This window comes from Agelaius tricolor, unplaced genomic scaffold, assembly GCF_023055355.1.
Source record: "Agelaius tricolor isolate 1412-34295 unplaced genomic scaffold, bAgeTri1.0.p SCAF_7, whole genome shotgun sequence".
Lineage (NCBI taxonomy): Eukaryota > Metazoa > Chordata > Aves > Passeriformes > Icteridae > Agelaius > Agelaius tricolor.
In genome coordinates, this window is record NW_027269267.1 from 16,589,268 (window position 1) to 16,612,312 (window position 23,045).

Consider the following 23,045-nt stretch of genomic DNA (forward strand, 5'->3'; position numbering starts at 1 on the left):
GGCCTCTCAGGGTGTACATGGTTGGTCACATCAAGCCAAACAATGCATGACTTGAAACTAAACTTTCAAGAGTGCTTTAATGGTGTTTTTATTAGCTAATTCTTTTGGTTTTAGGGTACTAATTGAAAGAGATAGCAACCTGGCTCAAACGTCCTGATACTCTTGGCTTCAAAGAAAGCACCTTTCTGGTCTGATTCTTATGCAGCACATTCATTTAGCAGTTAGCCCTTTGCCCAGCCATGGCACTCCCTGTCACCTCCATTTGTCCCAGGGCATGCTCAGCCCAGGGTGTAGCCCAAGCAAGGATTTACACACCCATCACTCAGAGACCTGATTCATTTGATTGTGGATTTGAGATCCTGTTCCAACCAGGGCAGTGGCTCCAGCAGGTCACAGCTGCCACCCTGCCCCAAGGCAGCCCAAGTGGTGGCCAGCCTGTGCTAAATCCAGCTGATGGCCCACTCCCTCCCCTCACTTGCCAGCTGGGCTCCACCTTGCTCCCTTGCTTGCCCCTGGCCTCCTTCTGCCTGCCCCACCCTGCACAGAGCCAAGGGGCACAGGAGGCTGCCAGCATGGGCTGGCAGGGAACTGTCAGCAGTAACTGGCAAATCCCATGGCAGTAATGCTTGTTTCAGTAGCATCACAGAAACTGGACTGGGTTTGGAAGTTGTGGCACCATGGGGTCCAAAGGCTACATTTGAGAGAAAACACCCCCTTGTGTGTGTCTGTATGACTCTGCCAGGTTACCTAAAAATATTGGGAGACAACAGTGCATTTGCTTAAGTGTTTCAATTTCTCAAAGCTTTCTCACAGCTAGAAGAGCTGGAGGTTTTTTTCACGTGGGACTGAGTGGGGCAGTGATGTCCCCAGACAGCTGGATAAGCCCCAGCAGCAGGGAGATGGCAGGCTTTGCAGCAGCTGCTGAATTCAAGGGTAGGGATTATTAGCACTTCATCTTGTTTGCTCTCACTCTTAGTGATGAGGGTGCTCTATTTTAATTGAATTTCCTTTCCACTTTCAAAGAGCATCCAAAGGAGAAATGTCAGCACATTAAAGGAGACTTTGCTTTTGTTTGCCAAAATATGAACCTGGAGCCAGAATAGTTCCTCTCTGGTAATTATAAAAGCTCAAACATTTATTACTCTCCTGTTGGATGACACTTGTAGTACACCTTGGAGAAATTAATTCTTACCTAGGCCTGCAGAAAAATCAATGGCATTAAGAGAAAAGTTATGCTACCTTCTATCCTGTTTTGTGGAGTGTGACAACTAAATGACAATAATTAATCATTAATTTTTACTATTGCAAAATAAATTGGAATTTGAGTCAAGTGCATTGCAAAAATATTTGATGACATATCAGGATTGGTGGCAGGATGTTTATTAGAGCTTTTTCATTCGGACCTCTAATACAAATCACTGACCTGGGTTGTTATGACCTAGAAGTAACAGTTTTGTTCCCTGGTGCTGTTGCTTTATTTGAAATCCCATGTTTGAATCCATTTCATAAAATGTTTTCTCCTATTTTATTAATTTCTTTTATCCTAGCTGGAAAGATTCCTACTACATTTACACAAGTAGTTTGGATCACTGAAATTGTCTCCAGTAGAGGGATTATTATTCCTGGATTAAAAAAAAACAAACCTCAAAACAAGGTTGGTATTTTAACTCTCAAAATGAGATAGTTAGAGCTTGAAGTACTGAAAACATTGGATTTGCATAATTTGAATTCAAACACAATGCAATTTATGTCAAGGTAAAGAACAGGTCAAATGAGGTATTTAGAAATACTGAAACAAATAATTTCCATATAAAAACCGGTTTTACTTTGTCAGTTTATGAACATGTTCAGGATTCTTATACTTCAATTACAGAAGAAACTACTGCTTAAAATTTTGTCTTTTTTGGTTTTATAAATCTATTACATGTTTTTGCCCACAAGATTTTGGGAGTAAACATTTTTTTCTTGTTGTTTGTCATTGTGCAGAAAGCACTTACTTAAAATAATACCAAAAAAAAAATCTGTTTTCCCTTGCTGGGGCAATTTTAATCACTGTTCATCCAGTGGCAAAAGATTAGCCATAGTTTAAGTCTGTCTTACAGGAAATTGGTTTCTCACTGCTTTTCCTTTAAAAATCAATTTTTAACTAACACAGTCAAATATTTTAACAAGTTGTGTGGTGAATATTCTGTTCCCACTTATTTCTGTGAACTTCTTGTACCTCAGAGAAGTTATTTTCAGGTTTGCAGCTATGCAAATGAAAGTAACATAACTCCTTTTCTTTCAGGGCTACCAGTTCCTACATGCATGTCTAAACACCTCATGTATATACTGTAATATTATAGCATTAAATGAAACTGCTTTAGAAGGCCTGAATGTTTTTACTTACTCTAGTCACAGTGAGTGTTCTTTACACTTGTCATCTGAAATTATTCCTGCTCTTAATCTGCACAGTTTAAAAATTGTGAAGGAGGTGATGGCATTTTCTATAAGCCAGCAGAAAAGGAAAAGAAACATTAAAGAAGATGTTATTAAAAGCATATGTCATCGTCACACTTCAGGCCCTGAAGGACTTCTGAGGCTGTTCTGGAAAAGGCAAACTTCATTCTTGAGAAAGAACAAAATGTTAATTTGCTGTAGGATAAAAATCTACAGTATCTGTTGAATTCACATAACCGAATGCTAAGGCAGACCTCTTTAGGTCTAAATTGCAGCTTTCTTCAGCTAGTGAAACTGCACATCCTCTCAGATATCTTTGATATACTTAGTCACATAATCATATTGTGACAGCTTGAAAGGAGGAGGACTCAGAAAATAGAAAAGCAGTTTAAAATTCTTATTGAAACAATTTATTTTTGGAAGACAGTGGCATGAGTTTCGCAGAAACAATAAAATCCTTTCCGTGAGGAAGCTGATATTTTCCAATGGCCTTCAAGAAGGCTTACATTCATTGAATCATGTTATTATCAGGGACCATAGAAGGTGGCTGGGTCCACTCTCTGCCTGATGGCCAATATACCAGTGCCAGTTCTGAACAGTGGTGCAGCTCTTCTTGTAGAGTCTGAGGTTGGTGGCTGCACAAACACCCAGCCAATCTTCTTCCTATCCTTATAATTGTTATTTTCTAATCTTTTTGCTTTGTTTTAAACCTTGATACATCCACTATGGAACTGGAGAGTGAATTCATCCTTTTATCTTTGCAGTACTCGCATATACCTGATACACATTCATATCAGTACTGCATAGATATGTATGTTTCTCCTTCTTTTACTTTCTCCCTTCAACCTAAATTCCACATTGTGGGGTTTTTTTAAAATTTCCTTCTAAGTTATATTTTATAGATACCTGATCATTCAGATTGTTCTTTTCTGCTCTTTCCATGGGCCACATATTTACTGAAGCCAAACAGACCATAGCTACTAAGTTTTCCTAGGGCCATGTAAATAAGGCTGTTTCACAAAGTCCATCCTTTTCTGTATTGTTTTATGTGGTTTAACTTTCTCATTGCAGCTCTGTGACATTATCCCTTTTTTATAGATTGTGATTCACATAAAAACAGAAATTTTTTTTGGTCACATAATTGCAGCTTTTTTTCCCTGCAGAACACCCAGTAGTTCCCCCTTTCCTGTTTGTATAGCTGATCGCATCTGCTGCCACCCAGTAGCAGGCACTTATCCCTGTTGAATAGAACCCTCCTTTTTCCAAACCAAACCACTAGTGTGCAAAAATCCTTCTAAACCCAACATCTGTCCTCCAGCATTCTAAAGACTCTCAGTTTGGTATAATCTCCAGTAATGTAAACACGTTTTCTGAACCATCACTGAGTTCATTAACATCCTTCTGACAACGAGCCGCTTGTATGAGCTCCCTAAATAACTCCTTCTACATTGTTTTCCTTGTTTGCTGAAAGAATATCATATAAAACCATGTCAAAAATCTTACTAAAGTGACATTCAACATGACCTTCAATGTTTCTCCTCTGCTGATGATCTCTCTTACTTTGTTGCAGGAGAGATTAGATTTGACATCTTTTGTTCTTGACAAAGCTGTGTTGGCTGTTACTTGTTGTGTTACAACTGCTCAAAGATAGCTTGTTTACTTGCTCCAGTATCTTTTCTGTGTACTGAGGTCAAACAGATTGGTATGTAATATCCTCTTTCCTTCTTTCTGTTTCAACAATACAGTTTCTCCCCTTCTGTCCTGTAATATTCATTCACCGAAAATTATCAATGATAACCATTAGTTTTCATCAAGCAGTCCTTTAATTTCAGGTGATGGAAAGGCAGAAAATTGTGTTTGAATAATTTTTCACTTGGTTCTGTGATTGTCAAATTTGAAATGTCTTTTTTCCCAATTATCAAAAATGCCTGAGATATATATATATATATATATATATATATATATATATATATATGTAAAAATTAGATACAAAAATATTAAAAAGTTTGACTTTCCCAGTGTTGGTTGTCTATTAAAAACTTTCCAGTTTTGCTTGATAGGGGCATAATCATTTGCTTGATTCTTTTCCATGCCTGGCAGTGCACTAAAAATTATTTCATGTTACCCCAAATGTCCCTTACAAGTTGTTTCTCATTTTCTGCTGCCTTTTCTTACTTAATCCCTGCATGATCAGGCTATGCTGTTGTAGCTCCTCCAAGTAATCTGACCCAAATTCTCTTTTCTAGAAGCTTCATTCCTATCTGAGGCTCAGGAGGAGCTGGCGACAGCCAGGCTGATCTTTTACTCTGCCTGTTGCATTTTCTGCATGGAGAGTTCATTTACTTATACCCTTAGTGTTGTTTCTTTGGGGAAGTTCTTAAACTTTTTTTTTTTTTTTTGCCTTTATCAACCTCCCAGAACATCATGTTGGCCACTTGTAGGAGTTCATGGGAACCTACCTCCATAAAATGTATTTTTTGGTGTGTTTTGATGTTTTTGTTTTTTTCTAAAATCACAGAATCTCCCTGCAAAAAAACTGCAAAGCCATACATTTATATATGTATACATATACAGATATATGTATACATACATATTTATATATACATGCAGATGCATGTGTCTATCTCCCTCTTTGTGAAGAACACTGAGAACTTAAAAAAAGCCTGTTTTTTCTGACCCAAGTATTTCAGTTAAGTACCTCCAAAAGAAAATGAAAGATGATGGGCGAGTCACCAGAAAACAAGGTCATCATTCTACTGGAAAATAGAAGCAGTCAGGATTTCTTCTTCCTTTTCTAATAATCCTGTAAAGAATTTTTTTGTTTTACATCAGCAATAGCTTGGACGTGAAGGACATATGTGAAAGCATTATAAATCCATTCCTGGATTAGAAGAAGGTGTTAAAAGTTTTCTTCTGCTCTTTTTTCTGGTGATGTATCTTGTAGACATTTATTCTCATGACTATTGTTTATTCTGCTTCATCACATCAGGGATCTAAGAAGCAGGATTATTGTTGGCTGGACTTCCCGATTTCAGCCTTCAGGGACAATTACGAGCTGGTATAGGACTACACCAGTTCATGTTGTTCTGCAACAACAGCTGTAGAAACTGAGATACGGAGTCCCACTGCCTCCCAGGGAACAGATCCCTCAGATCTTGTATCTAGAACTGGCTTGGGTTTAAAGAATAGCTTTAAAATATGTTTTCATTTCTTCTGTGTCTCACAGGGACTTGTGACACTTGGCATGTTTTTGTATCTATCATTACAATGAACATAATCTCTCATTTTCCTGCAAAAGTCCAATATTACAGAAAGGGGAAAATATTTTAAGTTAAAAGCAGCATTCATCTGCATTGGTGATGAGCATAACACATTTCACTATAAAGGCTTTCTGTAAGCATGTTTCAGTATTTCTTTCTCTTCCTCTTGTGTATTTTAATTACTTGGATTAGCATATTTTTGTTTCTTTCATGTTGCCTTAATATTAAATATTTACAATTATGTCAAGGACTCATTTTCCTTGTTTCTAAAGATCCATTTGCTGCTTATGAGAGTGCTTAAAATAAATTGTTAGTAGTAACTTGCAGTCTATGCAGGATACTAAATGGGCTGTATGAATTTCACTGTCATACAGAAGAGTATGAGGAGGGTTGGGTAGATATTTGGGGTTTCTTTTCTGTGGTTTGGGGGTTTTTTTTCATTAAAAAAAACTCATAGAACCTCACTCTGATGACTTTTGCGTAATTTCGCATTTAAAATTTCACTTCCGAGTGATGTTAAATACCGCAGATGAAAATTGGGCACAAAGTCCTCTGAATGCTGGTAGCATTTAAAGTATGATTTTTTTACCAATTATGCTTATGCCTACTCGCCTCTTCGGGTCTGAATTAAAACACCCAAAGCTTATAAAATCGGAATGCATCCTCCCAAAAAGCCAAGGAAGAGCTTTTCCTATTATACAGTACTTATAAGCTTAGATGTCTGTAAAATAATAATGTGCTATTTCCCAGGTGGATATGCACCGATTATAACGTGCATTATTACCCGTTATAAGCGGTGATATGTAATTATACTCATATTCCGTGATCGCTCTTGCACGTTCAGTGCAGGGCACTGTTCACCACGTGTACGCTGGCGGTGCCGGCACCACCGCGCCGCGGCTGCCGCGCTCGGCACCGGCCGCCTCAGCTTCCCCTCAGAGCCCCCGCCACCGATCCCTCACGCCTTCTGCAGGCGTTCACTGCTCACACCCGAGTCTCCCACAAAAACACCTGCCAAGGGCTCCTTTCCCCCCTCGCAAGGCGCTCCCGCTCCCCGGGCGCAGCAGCCCCCGCCAACCCCTCCCGCCGCAGGTCCGGGCACAGCGCGGGGATTCTGACGGCGCGGGGATAGCGGCCGTGCGGAGATGCCGGCGGGGCGCGGGGATGGAGGGGGGTTGCGGGGCTGGCGGCCATGAGGGGATGCAGGCGAGGATGGCGGGCAGCGCGGGGATTCTGGCCGTGAGGAGATGCCGGTATCTCGGGATGCCCGCGGGTCGCGCAGCTCCGAGCGGTGCCGCCCCCGCCGCGGCGGGCGGAAGGGGGACGGCGGGGGGAGAGGCCCCGCGCCCCCGGTGCCGCTGCCGGGCATGCGCGGTGCCCCCGGAACATGGCGGCGGCGTGAGGCGGGCGGCGGCAGGAGCTGCTTGACAGGACGCTGCGGAGCCGCGTCCCGCCCGCCCGGTGAGTGGCGGCGGCGGCGGCGTTTCCCGCTCCCCGCGGTGGCGGGCAGGGGGAGGGAGGAGCGGAGAGAGAAAGGGAGGCGAGGCGGACGTCGCGCCCCCTCCTAGGGATCGCACCGCAGCCTCCGCCCGCCGTGGCCGCCGGGCGCCCCGGTCCGGGTTCCCCTCCTCGGCAACAACATTGCGCTGGAGGCGGCACCGGGTCTGGCCGGGGCTTCCCCATGCTCCAGCACCGCTCCCCTCCTTTGCGGGCTGAACTAAGAGTGCGGCGGGTCCCGCCGACCGCGCCCGCGGGGACCCGCGGGTGGCCGAGTCCGAGCGCAGCTGCGAGGGTGAGAGGAGCGGGGCGGCTCTGTCTGCCGGCGCTAACAGCGTGCCTCTCTCTGTCCCAGGGTGGCCGCGACTCCCCGGAGCAGGAGCTCCGGTGGGCAAGGGCGGCACGGGAGGTCCCCGAGCCGCCGGTGCCTCCGGGACGAGCGGCGGGGCCGGCGGCGTTTGACAGGAGCCCGAGCAGGACACGCCTCCCCTCGCCGGGGCGGCCCCGCTGCCTCCCCCGCGGTGGCGGTGGCTCCCCGTCCTCCCGGCGGGGGCTGCTCCCGATCGTCCCTGCCCGCCGACCGCCGAGGCTGGCGAGGTACTGGGCAACGGGCGTCGACCAGGAAAGCCGGGTGCCTGTTAAAAATCATTTAATTCCGAGCGCTCGCTTGTGTTGGGTAAGGGGGCTGGGGGTGCCGCTTGAAGACAGCGCGGTGCCAGACGTGGCCTATTGTGGGGCACTTGTCGGGTTGCGGTGCACTGCGGCACTGTTCCCGTTTTCTTTACAGTTAAACTGCGTGTGTGGCATATATTGATTGTCGACTTAAACGGGGTATCTTGCACGGGGAGTCATAATTTTGGATGGTTCAAAGAAAGTAGTTCAAATATGGAAAGTTCGATTACTGTGTTGTGTGTCATTGTTCTTGTTAGCTAGGCTCACCTATAAACACGTTATTACTGTGCTGTAGTGTGTATCAATATTCAAGTTAAATTTTATGCTCAATTATTCTTTAGGAGTGAAGGCATGCTTTAAGTATTAATACAATTTAAAGTTGAAGTCTTTCCCTACAGTAATTTGCTGTTTCTCTCTGATGAGTTAGACTATAAGAGATAGCAAAAAATAATTCTAAGACCTAAAAGGTTTAATGAAAATGGAAAATAGTGATATTTTACTGGGTTCTGGTAATGTAAACTTTGCTTGTGACTCGTGCATATCCTAACTAACCTAGACAAGGTGATGAAAACTTAAAAAGCATAGGCTCTGTAGAAATGACAGTAGGTTTTCAGAGCATGCTGTGTCTGACTTGTAAACAGCTCTTCAAGTATGACTGGTTATGAATTTTTTATAATATAGACTAACAGTCTTAAACCTTTGGATTCTAAGATCATTCCTGCTTCACCTTACTCTTTGGAAGTGGCAGAGCAAAGCAGTTGGTGAGGCAGTCGTGCAGGGTCACTAAGAACTGCAGCACTGGTACAGATGGGAGCAGTATTGCAGGGAGGCGTTTGCTGTGTTACCCTTGGGTTTTGGGCTGTCACGTTAATATTTCAGAGTAAATAGGGGAGGGAATGATGCATTGTGCTGTACCAGCTCTCCACGGGCCACCATCGAGTGCGGCTCAGGCCGCAGCAGCCCACAGCCCATGTGAGCCATTGCACTTAGAGTGTGTCCACAGAAACTCTTTGTATAGCCAGGCTGTGCTTTGGGAGGCAGGGGGAGCTGATTTTATCCCTTAGGGTGCCATAAAATGTAAGTACTATTTAAGGATGATATTACTTGATCTGATGTAAAGACGAAGCGCATTGGAGACCCTTCTGCTAGTATTTTATTTATGGGAAGTTGTGCAGTAATGCAAGTGGGAAGCTGCAGGAAACGGTGTATGGTGAAACGGAGTTTGAGACCAGGAAGTGTTTATATGGCTTTTAACTTTAACATGGTCTGGTATTGAATATGAAAATAGAGTTTGCTAATTTTGTTTGAAACTCAGTTGATGCTCTGTTTTTCTATTTGATGTAAAAAGGTAGCAGTATTTGTGTGATATCTTTCAGGTTGCTTGGTATTTTATATTCTTGTAATAATGTTTAGATTCAGCAAAAACAAATGTTGGCTTTTCATGATGTACTGTAGTAAAAGCATAAACTACTTTCACAACAATTAGAGACCATGTAGATATGAGAACATAACATAACTAGATTGTTCTTAACATTCAGACATATATAAGTCTTGATGTAGAAATTTTAGGAAACAAGCAATGGCTGTACTTTAAAATATTTTTCTTTTGACTTTGTGTGTTCCTACATTAAATGTACAGATGCTTTTTTCCCCCTTTGCTGTGACTGCCGTTGCTGTGACCAGAGAGTGCGCTCGTAAGGCAGAGGCATTGTTTTCTGGAATAGCTGCTCGAGTTCAAAAGATACATTTTGCTAGTGTGAAATTTGTAATACTGAGAAAGTATTGATTCCATTACCTGTCTAAAATTTGTGCTAAAGTGCAGCTTTACTTGAGAGAATGTGAAGAAACTCTAAGCAAACTTAGATAGCTGCTTGTGCCTGTTGTACATAGGTGTCTATTTTTGTTTTCTTGATATTCCAATGGGATCGTGAGCTGTGAGTGAGTCCTGTTTACTCCCTTTGCTGAGTGAATGTACAGGGACAAATGAAGTCTTCAGCAATTATCCACTGCCACTAAATAGTGTCACTAACAGGAAATTACATTTGTCATTAACTGTTCAGGACACTGCAGCTGGCTTTCTTATTTGTCTGGATACATCTACCTCAAAGAAGGGTGAGTGAAATTCATAGTTATTCTTTTCATGTTTTAAGGAAATCTTTAGAAATATCATTTGACAGTCTATTGTGATATTTTTAAAGTGTAAATATAGAAGAAATTACAGGTAGGGACCAGGACACTGCTTCAGGAGTCTAGACAAGGGAGGTTGTTAACTAATTTTGTGTGCTCCATATCTGCGGGGGCATTTAAAGTTCTCTTCATTCCCATTTGAAAGAAATAGCCTTAGGCACCCAGCCTTAGTGCTGATTGCTTTTTTCAGAGATTAAAATCTTAAATGTAAAGGACTATACCGTTTGTATTCTTGAAAGTGTAAGACATGCAACATAAATTGCTCAGAATGAGATTTTTCTAGTGCGTGGGAAGAGCCAGAAATGCCCATATAAAATTGTCAAAGTGTAATAGAGCAGTGGGTAAATAAGAAGCAATGGAAATGTTTAAATTTAAAGTTCCAGAATATTTGTAAATAAATACAATTTGATGAATAATTCTTTTTTACTGTGATTTGTGCTTTTGGTATATGAGGGTGCTTTTCCTAGAAAATTTGTACATATTCTTTGGAGATTTCTTGTAAGGTCCAACTGCTCTATAAATAAGTGTTAGGAAGCTTTAATATTAGTTATATGCAGTTAAGTTTATTTTTGCATTGTAATGATGACTGATAATGTGTGTGTGAGCAGCTTTCCTTACAATGTCCAAGTGGAGGGGCAATTAATTTGTTTGAGGTAAAGTCACTGAAAAGTGAGGCAGTTGAGTACTTAAGTCAACTGTAAGGCTTTTTAAGAGTATGCTTCTGTGTAAGTACTATTTTTGTACCTTCATGCACCTGCTGGCTGACTTGCTGTGTGTGGTCAGTGAGGGCTGAGGGTGTGCACCCAGCTCCTGCTGCAGTGCTGGCCAGCAGTGCTGGAGCAGCAATGCTGCCTCGCTCCTGGGAGCAGCAGAAGATCATTTGGTGAGTCACCTGCTCAGTCCAGGTGTGTTTCTGTAAACTGAGCACATTGCCAAAAACTTGTGTTCTGTATCTGTGATCTCTTCAAGTAGATTACCATCTTTTGGGATGGGAAGGGTGACTTCAGGTACCTGAGCCAACAGTGAGCAGGCTCCCCTTTTATCCGGAGCAGATCTATACACAAAGAGTGAGTGGTGCATAAATGGTGCTGATGACCATCAGAGGTACTTTTATCTTGTCCTTGCTGGTCTTTCTGCTTGGTCAGCAACGGTGTAGGTCTGGAGCAAAGTCAGGACCTGCCTCATAACCATTCAGAAACCAGCAGCTGTTTCTATTACCCAAGTTTCTATTACTTTTATTTTTTGGGCTTGCTCTGATAGTTTCTTTTATATACAATGGATTTGGCATAAGTGCACACAATGAAACCAGTTGTAAAGGGTATGTAATGTGTTACATACACCCTTAGCACTGTGTGTCTGCAGGGATGTGTTGTGTACGTGCCCTTAGCAACTCTTTGCCCAAGATCCCTGTCAGAAGAAGTAACAGCCTTAGTTTCTATGTCTTTTGTATAGGACCAAAAATTCATTATTTTCTTATCTTGGATCTAAATGAAATAGGGATTTCTTCTTTGTGATGTTAAATTCCATGTCTCTTTTGTTTCTGCAGTCTTGTTTCAAGACTGGTTCATACTAAGGCACTAAGGCAACTTCAACTAAGGCACCTGCTTTCTGGGTACTGGTTGATCAGTTTGGATCCAAGCTGGTGCAGTACTGATGGTGTGCTTGTTGTGGTTATGTGTGCTCTCTTCCTGCTCTTCTAAATTACTTACAGAGCCTAGTATCAAAGTGTTTCTGAAATACTACACCTTTAGCACAATTTTAGTGCTCTTTCATGTGTTATAGCACGGTGATAGCCTTTCTGCTTCACAGGTAGAATACTGTATAGATATCTTAGGTCCAAACTAATCCTAAAGTACATTTTCTTTTTTGGCTTTGTAAGAATAATGCTGTATCCAGTTTAAGGATGAGTAGTTTTGGACTGATTCCTGTTTGTTTGGGTTTTTTTTAACCCATAAGTGGTTTATATTCTTAATATTTGTATGTTGTCATCTAAACCCAAGCAAAACATTGTATTAAAGGTAGATGTGCTGTTTACATAATTTTATTTTTGTCCTTCAACTTCACAAATCAGGTCAAATTCAATTTAAGATACCAAGGGAATACCATCATTTTCCTTTCCATCAATTTTCATAAAAGGGATGAACTTCTTTGATGGAAATCTAAGTCAGTTGTCTTCTCAAGGTAATATGAGATCCTTTTAGTGTAGGGCGAAGACGAGGTTGAGCCTTTCATCCTCTACCATACATTAGTGCAGGGAGCAGCTGAAGTTTATAAAACCTGTAAGAGAGTAGCACCATTTTAATGAGGTGCATACCTAAAATGGAGCATGTACCATTATTTATGTACTGTGTGGAATCTATCAGAGATTAATGCAGGCAGGTTCAGTGGAAGGAGTGCAGTTTGTGGGGCACTTCTAAAAGCCCACTTAAAAAGGGCAGTTTGTAAAAGTGAGTCTTGTCCATGGAGGAATGTGAAAGGGTATCAGAGCTGCTAAATTTGGTGGAACTCTTTATTGTCACTAATGTCTGTCAGGGGCTCAGAGATTAAAAGGGCTGCTGCATGTTTGATGGCACTTCCCCTACCAAATCTCTTATATGTGTACCCTGCACTGGAGCGCTGTAAAGAGGCAGACAGTGGTTTTTTGGGAAGGTCAGATGATATGAACTGGTTTTAATCCCAAAATAAGCAGTGTTATGGTTAGATGGAAAACTCTGAATATGGTTTGTAATTATTTTTCAGCTTGTTGTAGGAAAATACTACATAGTCTGAATATTTCTAGTTCTCAATGGTGTAAGCACTGAGTGGAGGAAAGAGGGGGGCTTACCTTCAGAAAGGGGGTCTCCAGAAACAGCAGAAAGGGAGATACTCTGCCACTGTCCTGGGCCTGAGCCACATACAACCAGTGACAGATGTGCTGCCACGCTGAGGAAGAGGTGGAGGAGATTGCCCTGTTACGGCTTGCTTCACCTCTGTGTTGTTTTTTAATACAATTGGGAAGTTGTCATAGAAAGTGGGAAGAAAGATACAGATTTGCTGCAAATTGATGCTTTTAGTCTTTAGTTGCCTTCTGTTTTTGCAGAGCGAAGCAAATAGTACAGCCGAGTATTTGCAGCTGTCTAGTCCTTTGAGCATTTAGGAGTTGTTATGTCTTTTATGACCTGTTAGTGCTTTGTTAGCTGCAGAAATGTCTAGCAGCACTGAATGGTCCTTTGGAATGGCATTTGGTGTGATTCTTGGGGTTGTTCTGTCCAGGGAGAGGAGTTGGACCTTGATGATCCTTGTGGGTCCATTTCTACTCACAATATTCTGAGATTCAATAATAAGTTTGTTCAATAGATGGACAAATATTTTTGGTGGCATTTGCACAAAGATCCCTTGTGTAAGGGGACTTTTTGAGTTGGAGAAATAGCACAGCTATGAGCACCAGCAACAGGTGAGTCCAGTGCATGTGCCTGGAAACTGCAAGCAGCTCTCTGGGTTTTTTTTTTTCTGCAGAAAACATTGTCTCGACCGAGGAGCTATCAGGAAATTGCTGGAGGGTTGTTTAGTTCTGGTTGGTTTGGTTTTGTTCCCTGACTGGACACCAGTATGTGGGACCAGTGTAGTTATTCCATTACATGAGCCAGGCTACACCATGGAGTGTTGCAGCAGCAGAAAAATGAGTTGAGGCAAATTGTGTCTTTGTTAATATATAGTGGCAGGTAGTCCCAGTCAGCATTATGTTGTTTGGATTCTCAAGAGGGAGAGAGAAACAGGTATTTTATGCACTGGAAGAGGATGGTAGCAGAAGTATGTTGCTGCTGGTGTTGAGTAGAAGCGAGAGGAGACAAACACGTTGTTCTGAAGCTTCATCTGGGGTGCTGACAGCAGCAGTCAGATCCTGTGCAGAAATGTCCCAAGGCTCTTCTCCATGCCTTCAATGAAAAAAACATTTGTGTATGCTATTTGACTTCTGTATATTTCGTCATCAGACTAAAAGTAGATGTGTTTCTCTGGATACTCCGTTGTAAATAAAAAATCTGGACTTTTGGGATGAATTTGCTGGCTGTGCGCTGTGTGGACAGAGCTCTGTTGGATCATAACTGAACCAAGCTTCTACAGTCCTTTTCCAGTGTGAAGGCAGCGTAGAAGGGAGGAAGCCAAAGTTGCCTAAGAGGGTGAAAAATTCCCTTTCTGCCATTGGGCCTCTGTTTGTCTTTTTCTCCCTAGTTCCCTTATGCATTGCACGCTCTGACTGCTGCTGGTGCTGTTGCTTCTTGTCTGCTAAAGACAAGTGCAGAAAAGCTGTATAGAGTTCTTTAGCACTTGCTATGTTTGCAACAGCAATTTCTTTTCTCCTTTGCCTGCTGTATTTACACTGTGCTAAAAGTAAGATCAGTGCCTTGCAGAATGAATAGTTTGAGACCTCTCTTCTGTAAGGGAGGCTGAGCTGAGGACAGAGGAGATGTATCTGAGTGTAGAGACAATTTCATGCAGGTATGTAGCTCTTAGTGCTAATCACGCAGGTTTGGTTGGGTTTTTTTCCACAATTAATTAGTTTACTTTATGAAAAAAAAATTGAGTTAGGTATTTGGACAAAGCCAGGTTGAATAATGATGATGAATGTTTTCAGGAAGAGTACTCCAGGCTTGAAGGGGGAAGTAGAAAATAGCACAGAGGTTTCAGTGTGCTGAATTCACCAAAATATTTAAACAAATTGTCAAAATCTTGTGCTACTGTAAATATGTACTAGTAAACTACTAAAACTGGCAGTTTTGTTTAAGATAGAAACGTAAGCTATGTTTTAAAATTTATTTTAATAAATAAAATTTCTATTTATTTTAATATAACATTAAAATACCCTTTCATGTGGGAAGATTGGCATTTTAAGAATATTTAAAGCTGTTAATGGCCAGCCGCTTTGCTGAACTGCTGACTTCACACATACCATTTCCTTTTTCAGGTTTTTACAACCCCACATCTGACTTTTAAAGCAGGATGGGGAGGGAGGGAAGGAGGAGAAAAGCTTTTTCATTTTTTGTTAGTAGCCATAGAGCAGCTCTAAACTGCAATTTTAAAAATTACTGTCAATTTAGTAAATGTTGTATCTCCATGACATTAATTGTTTCTGTTGTGCATTAATACAAGCTGTGCTGTTTAATTTGGAGACCTTACTTCTCTGATGTTCTCATGTATAAGTATTATTTCTTGTTTTAGGATTTTTTGGGACAAATCTTTGGTCTAAACCATGTTAATGTTTCTTTTTAAAATATGCAATGCTTTACTGAATAACACACTTAATAGGGTTTGAGAGTTTAGAGAGAGTTTTGCATTCTTGAAATGTATGACTTACTGTAATTACAGTTGCTCATATTCTGAAGCAGGTCATAAACTTACCTGGAGAGAGAGCAGAACATTTACAGGCAATATTTTACTGCTGACAGCTTAAAAGTTTGTTTATGCTAATCACTTCATAAATAGTGAGCAGTACACCACTGGTGACTTACCGAGCAGTTTTGCAAATGCAGAAAATTTCTGCTTGATGTTAAAGAAAATGACATTACAAAAATATATTTGTAAAGCACTAAGTACCCACTGGCTTTCTTTAACAACTTAAGAAATACTCAAGCTTAGTTGTTGTAATGATATATATGGCTAGTTAATATTTGCTGGTTTGAAAGCCTGTGAATTTCATTAAAGTCTATCTGTCTAGCTTTGCTCTTAGTGACTAGAGGAGGTATTCAGATATATCACTTTATTGAAAGTTGAGCTATATGAAAATGTAGAAGTTTAATTTCCTTTCCTTGAAAGAATTTAACTTTTTTGTTGCTTTTTTTTTAATACAAAGAATGTGAACTAAAAGGGATTCCAACTCAGATCAAATTTCTTGTCAGAACACCGACTGATTATGTATTTGTGTACATAAATAAAGAAGACCTGATTTTTAATGTTTGGTTCAAAGTCATAAATGTGTAATGCTAAATAATACTAAGTTTAGAAGTAGGAGGCTTTTGTTACATTTTCTAAAGTTCTGATACATAAGTGTAATTTTTTTCTTCCTTTAGCCTTTGAGATCTTACTTTTCCATAATGATGCCACAGTGTGCACTGAGAGGAAAACTTTATTTATTGAATAAAAAAATCTTTATTACAGAAATAAGGAAGTATGCTGTTGTGTCTTCAAGTATACTGGATGTGTCTATATGCTGGGTAGTTTGCTGGAAATTATTTTTAAGTATTGAAAATTTTATTTAATACTGTATATTATTTTAAAAATCCTTTTAAGTTTTACTCTCCTTGTTTGCCTCTTTTCAGCCCCTTAAAGACTTTTAGAAATGGTATGAAGTAGAGTTTTATTTAAGAGACAACAGATGAGTAGACAGATGATTAGGTTTAAGGAAAAGATGTTCCAGATTCATGAAGGATGGCTTTGAAGTAATGCAGTTAGGTCACACTGGTTTGGGAAGTGACCGGTGCCTGTAGGTACCCGTTCCCCGTGTGTGGAGCCTGGAGTGGGAGCTGTGGCTGCTGGGCCGTGCCCATGGCGAGGCTGCACAGGTCCCTTCCTTGAAGGGCTCTGCAGCACTGGCAGTGGCAGACAGCAGGGAGGAGAGGAGCAGGGAGCGTGGCCAGCAGTTGGAGCTGATGTCTCGTGTGTTTCTAAATGTAATATTGCGTGAATGCTAATGGGGAAAGCAAATGTAAGACTTGTACAAATGACAGCATTGGCAGGGGGAAGTATTTCTTAGCTTACACTGTACCTATTTTCTGTCTATAACTGGGTTTGCTGTTCAAACTATGTGTAATTCTTTTTCACCCTTGCATATGGAATTTTAATCTTGAAGCATTTGTAGAATAAAAAAGGGGCAAATACAACTCCTCGTTCACATTAAGCCTGAAAAATATCTGCCTTTATTTCAGGCTAAAACTGAGAACTTCATTGATGCTTCCAAGTGGCTGTTTTGTTAGATTCCTCCTCAGTGCAGTGTATCTGTGTGAAAGAATAGTCTCAGTCCTTACCCAGCAGAGATTGCCCATTGATGACTGTCCCACCCATGAAGATGCCAATGGTGAGGTCTAAGTTACTGCATTTGTACCACTGGTAGGGTCAAAAAAGCTAATGGGCTCTAAAATTGCTGCCTCTTGTCCTGCCTTAGATGCACAGTCATTGAGAGAAAAACCTGAATCTTCTTTGTGCAGACTGAACCCACAGTCTCTTCTTTGCTTAGGCTTCTTTTAAATGTTACATTTATCTCCGTAGTTCTGTTGTGTGTTTTTATGAGCAAGCATGCTGTCAAGATAAACTTGCACTGGGAAGCCCTAGATATGCAAACATATTTTTTTTTCAGGACATTTGGCTTACTTGAATGCCTGGCTAACAGAAGGATAATGGAGAGGCATGGCAGGCAAAAGAAGGAACAATTTTGACATTTTCTGTAGAATGCTACCTTCTTGGAAATGCAGCAATGCATGCCCTTTGAATAATTCTTCCAAAATCGAAAGAGAAAAGTTAGGCAGGAAAAACGTTTTCTACCCTGTTTTCTGATACCTGGTATTATGTACTAGCAATACAGAGAAGGTAAAGACTTAGGCTTGTCTGCTAATATAATGCTTTCTGACAAAGGGCTTGCACAGTGGGAGGTGGCTAGTAGAAGTGATTTGGGGATTAACAATAAAAACTTCAGTAAGGAATTAAAGGCAGATAAATGCTTTCCTTCAGATTTTTTAAAAAGGAATTCGTGTAAGGGATGGAAATCGGATAAGACTAAAACTCAGTTTACAGGATGAATTGAGACATAAGGGATGTAAATAATACACTTCAGGAATGTGGATATCCTTTGAGTGCTCTTTGGATTGAAGACATTTTGATGATTAATCCAATAGTATCCTAGGTTCGAGGAATATTTTTTCCCCCATTGCTTTTTCCTTAATTTGCAGCAAATGGGTTCTCACTGGATTCTGTACTGACAGTCACTTAAATACGTTGTTCATTTTGTCTGTGACTGACAACCTCTGTGCTCATCTCAGTCTTTATAACTTTGGTTTTCATTCTGTTGTTTTGTGCACTCTAATGCCATTGCACTTCAGCCTTGCCATTGCATTTCTTTGTTTGCTCATATATTCCTGACCTTGTTTGTTTCATTTTTCCCTTTATTTCTAGAAGCTTCTCTATTAATTTCTTAACCCCATCTTTCTTATTCAGCTTGCTTGCCAAGGCATGTGTACAAGAATCTTGAGATCTGTCCTTGCTGTGTAATTTTACCAGAATCTGCCTGGAGGTGTTTTCCCTGTGTTTGCTGGTGGTTTTCTTCTTTTCTGTGTTGGGTGTGCTGTGGGTTGAGCCAGGCTGGGGATGGTGAGTGTGACATAAGTGACTCTGTCTTGGTTAGCGAAGGGCACAACTGCCTTGCCTAGAGTTTGCCACTTAAGTATGTGAGGTGATGGAAAATAGTTCCTACATCTGCCCCTGCAGAAGAAATTGCACTTTGTTTCAGGTTGACCCTGCCCTGGGTTTGAGGTAACTGGTTTGAAGTTTGCTGTGGTTCAGCAACATGTAGTGGTTGTTAGAGGCTCAGAAATACCGTTCTTTAGTGTTTTCTGTGACAAACAGTACGATCAACGAGCTAATTTAATAGCAGCTTTAAATTGAATCCTTAGGTGTAACTGAGTTCTAAGTAGCACCTCTTGGAAACAGTAATATATTGTGTTCCTGCAGTTGGATTTGCCTCATTTCAAACAGCTCTTTCAGAACTTTCAGTTGTCTTATATTTTTAACAGGCTGGTGGGCATGCTGTAAAACAGCCTATCTGGTACAACACAAGCTAATGAAAAGCTGGAATCCTTTTTATGTTCTCACAGACGCTCCGGTTGTGCTAAACTTGATGACTATCACTGCAGGGTTGGAATCTTTATTACTGCACCAAGTGCAATCTGGTACTTGGAACAAAAAGATAAAAACCATGCGCTGTTCTAAAGTAATCTGTAAAAACAGTTACTTTGACTCTGCATCACCTTCCATGATTTATTACTTGCAGTGGAAAAGCTTTGAATTTTTGGGGGAGTCTGTGAAAGTATAAAGTATTTCAAATCTATTTGATGGCTTAAAAGGATTCTGTTCTTAATCTCGATGATCACTTATACTATGAATGCTATTGTGTAGCAAAACCTGCTTATTTTATGGTAGTACTCAGTTTTATTTATAACTCCTTTCAAGTCTCAGTCTTGAGTTTTTGTAATAACTGTCCAGCATGTTCACAGACAACACACACGTGAAATAAATTCATCAGTCACTGGCATTTTAAAAAACTTTAATTAGCTTTAGTCATGTTCTTGCACTGTATAAAGTTTTCATCATCCAGTCCATCATCATAGTGCTTTGAAGTTTCTTGAAGTTTCAGTAAAGGATTGCAGTTTCAGGAAAATACTCAGCTCTATGATACTTCTCTTTTTATATGTGATATATATGAGTATTTTAATTTTTTTTTTTGCATGTGAGTAGAAGAGTCAAGAAATTCCAGGTAGATAACCTGCTTTTCAACTGTTACTGCTTTTATGTCACAGTGGAAAGATGTAGCTTCTAAAAATGTTACCTTTGACAAAATTAATCATGGAAAGAATATGCACATATTTAAATTCAAATAACTCCTCATGCTTTTGGTGATGTCACCTTTAAACCTTGTGGAAGTTGCTTGAAAGGAAATTATTCAAGAACATAATTCAGAAATTTGAATATATTTACCCATTATTACTTGAAAAGTTAATGGAGAAGGATAATAAACTTGCTGGCTTTGTTGCTTCAAGGTGAGATGCTTGAAATGAGTTTGACTTGAACACAGTCAAAGTTCAAAATATTAGATGCTGGAGTAGAAAATCACAGTAATACACACAAAAAAGAAAGCTTGTTTTTGCTGTTTTACACTAGTTTAACCAATCTGTCTCTTCCAGTTTCTAAACCCTACAAGAATGTGGCTCAGTGCTTTTATCTGCAGTTAGCATTTCCCTAACACTTCTCTGTGTGCTGTTACAAGTCTGTTACAAATCATAGGGCTGGGCTATCACTGAGCACTTGGGCCTTGTACAGATTTTTCACATTAGTGTTTTGTTCCCTCTTCAACTGTAGTTGTGCAAGATAATGTGTTTTACCCAGAGGTATTGAAGTTGATGATTGTTTAACTCTGTGCAAGTGAGGCAGGGTGAGTAGGTTATGTATGAAGAGTCTTCCATTTTTCAGTAATATTTCTTGGGGGTGAAAAGGAATAAAGCACATTTTATATCTTTCTTTGTTTTAGAAATCCACAGAAAATGCAAATCATTAGAGAATGAACTGTCTAAAACAAGGAAATGAAAGTTAGCATTTGGTATTTTTGCTACTTTTATTTAACTGTTGTTTCCACACTACTCTCCTACAGATAGTTTGTTAAACACTTGCAATTTAAAACCAGCAAGATAATTATATACCAATACAAAAAATCATCCTTTCCAAAAAAAGAAAACCCAAATGCCAACAACAACCTCCCCCCCTAACTTGTTGTATTATTGCTCCACAGGAAACTGTTGTGTTGAAAGGAAGAATTAACTGGTCTTTCAACTTCAGCCTTTTTATTGTGAGAGGGGAGATCACAGAGTGTTACCATGGGGAGAACAGCAGCGAAAGGTAAGGCCTGGTAGCTTTAATCCAAGAGGAAAGAAAGTGGGGAACCTGTTAAATTCTCTTTTTGGATCTGGTGGAATACAACATGACAATTTGCCATACTGTTAGATTAAGGAAGACAGTTTGTGATATCTTCTGAATACAGGTAAGTTCAAACTTCACATTGTTTTAGAATATATATGCTGAATTTGGCTGTCTTGAGTTCCACAAGTTTAATGAAAAAATTCTGTCCTGTGACAGCCTTGAAATCATTACTGTACTGTGAAATTAAGGAATGTGTCTAGATGTGCTATTAAATAAAACTGAGGGCTTTATTCTGGAGTTGCCTATAATTTAGCAGGATAATAACTAAGGAGTACAAAGAATCAAATTTTATCACAGTGAATGGCATTAGCAACTGTCTTTGAAGATAAAATGAACATTTTAAAAGAAATTCATCCACAAGTACACGGTGTACCACAAAGGTGTGATTTCTGCTGTATCATGTTTGCAGATGTTAATTGTGAGTTCAGAGCTAAAATAGAGAGTGAGACTTAAGAAGAAACAAGAGTGTTTGGGCTGATGAAACAAAAATAATTAGAAGAGCAAAAGATCTACTCTCTGAAACCATGTTGTTGCTGCTTTGGAAGCTTCCAGATTGGTAGTCATCCTCCATAAAAGGCTGCTAGCACTTTTGTACTTTCCTTGAGCTTACCACCTTCACCCCAAGCTGCTTTATGTGCTTGTGTGTTCCCTTGGTAAATAATTGTCTTTTGCTAGAATAGATTTTCTGTAATGGCAGGAGTCATCCATTTAATTGTTGCACCAGGAGTTTATGGAGGAAGTCTGACCCCTTCTCTTGTAGGTTTTCTGCATGGCTGTTGTCTAAATATAGTCAAAGAGACTGGCTGTTCCAAGCAGATAAGATAAGAATCCTGCTAGGGAAACACAAAAAGAAAGGAAAGGAGAAATTTTCATATTCACTCTGTCTGGATATCCTAAACTGTGTGCACTGAGGCTTGGTGAAAGGCGCTCACAACGCTGTGTAGTGGGGAGTGAGAAGAAGGCCCCTTCCTGAGCAATAGTTAGTGTTGGGCTTGTTTTAGTAAACTTCATTTCAGGGTGAGTAACTGTGTGGCATGGGAAGAGCAAAAGTTTTTGTCGCCCAAAGGTATTTACATCAGGAAAAGACAAGGGGCTTGTTTGAGAAGAGTGGTATCCTGCCATGTTCTGAAGACCCAGAAGAGTTGAAGACCTCAGGGTGGCTGAGGGATAGCTGCAGGAGTCTTGAAAGCATGACTGTGAACTTCATTTTCCCCACAGTGGACAATGGGCAAATAACAAGTCTTAGAAGACAGCACATATATGCCTTCCCTACATGTAGCACACCATTCCGGGGTGAAAACTTTTGCTGTTAAAAGACATGATGTTTGCTATCCCTTAGACAAAACAGTCATCTAGTTTGCTGAAAGGTTAAGTCTTCTAGAAAGAAGTTGCAAAGTTTTAAAGCTTCTCAGGCAAGAAACTGTAGTTCAATATGGGAGCTTATAAGAGGAAATACACATTGGTCACCAGGATTATCTTTGCCCAGAGCTTTACCACTGCCTTCTCTGATTATTTTTTGTTTGGTATTCACAAGTCAGTCAGGATAGCTTTGTCCTTTTTTTTCCCCTTTGTCTCTAGTTTCTTAAGTGATAGATGTGGTTGCTCTTGCCTGTCTTCTGTTGAGTAATCTTATCAGCAAAATTCTGTGGTTACAGATAGGGTGGGAGTAATGTAAACACACAGAGTTTTGAATCAGTAAGCAGAAAGCACTATGTTAAATAATCTTACTCTAATCTTGGCTTGTATCTAAAGCTTTAGCTTATCAGTGCACTCTAGAAAATAAATTGTTTGTGAACAATAGAATATGTTGCTTTTAAAACTTTAGTGTATGCTGTACTCCTATCTTGCTGCCCTAAAAGAAAGAAATTTTTCATAGGGTATTTAGCCTTCACATGGTATAGGCTAAATATGCAAATATATAAATGCTATGTACTTATATGTAATACTTCATTTTCAAAACTTTTTTTGAGATAGATATCCTGTTCTTCATTGTTCTTTTAGAGAGCTGAGTAGCATTTGATTTAGTCCATTTGATTAAGCAAAATTTCATTCTAACTCTTGTTTTGGCAAATGATCTAACACGTATTGTGTTTTACATTGAGAAATAAACTGAAACTTTTCCCTTTAGAAATGGACAGGGGAAGATAGATGATTAATTAAGCTGACCTTTTTTTTTTGTTACCATGAGCTTCAAGACTGTAGGACTAATAAGTCTCTTCTGTCTCCAATATATAAATAGAGTTCCTATTTTCAACTGAACTTTTCAGGTTTCAAGGA

General features: G+C 40.2%; 1 protein-coding gene across 9 annotated transcripts in view; it reads left to right on the forward strand.

The window, feature by feature from the left end:
* The first annotated feature begins 7,011 nt into the window (after window positions 1-7,011).
* Window positions 7,012-23,045, forward strand: part of SCML2 (Scm polycomb group protein like 2) — a 73,163-nt gene continuing 57,129 nt past the window's right edge. For 3 of the 9 annotated variants that reach the window (XM_071430448.1, XM_071430454.1, XM_071430455.1), the window contains exons 1-2: window positions 7,012-7,160; window positions 20,581-20,687. In XM_071430448.1, the coding sequence (XP_071286549.1) occupies window positions 20,666-20,687 (22 nt within the window). In that variant the 5' untranslated portion in view covers window positions 7,012-7,160; window positions 20,581-20,665. Of the gene's footprint in view, window positions 7,161-7,217; window positions 7,492-7,511; window positions 7,873-9,162; window positions 9,981-20,580; window positions 20,688-23,045 lie in introns of those variants that run through there. The other 6 variants (XM_071430450.1, XM_071430452.1, XM_071430449.1 and 3 more) reach the window with 6 other exon arrangements.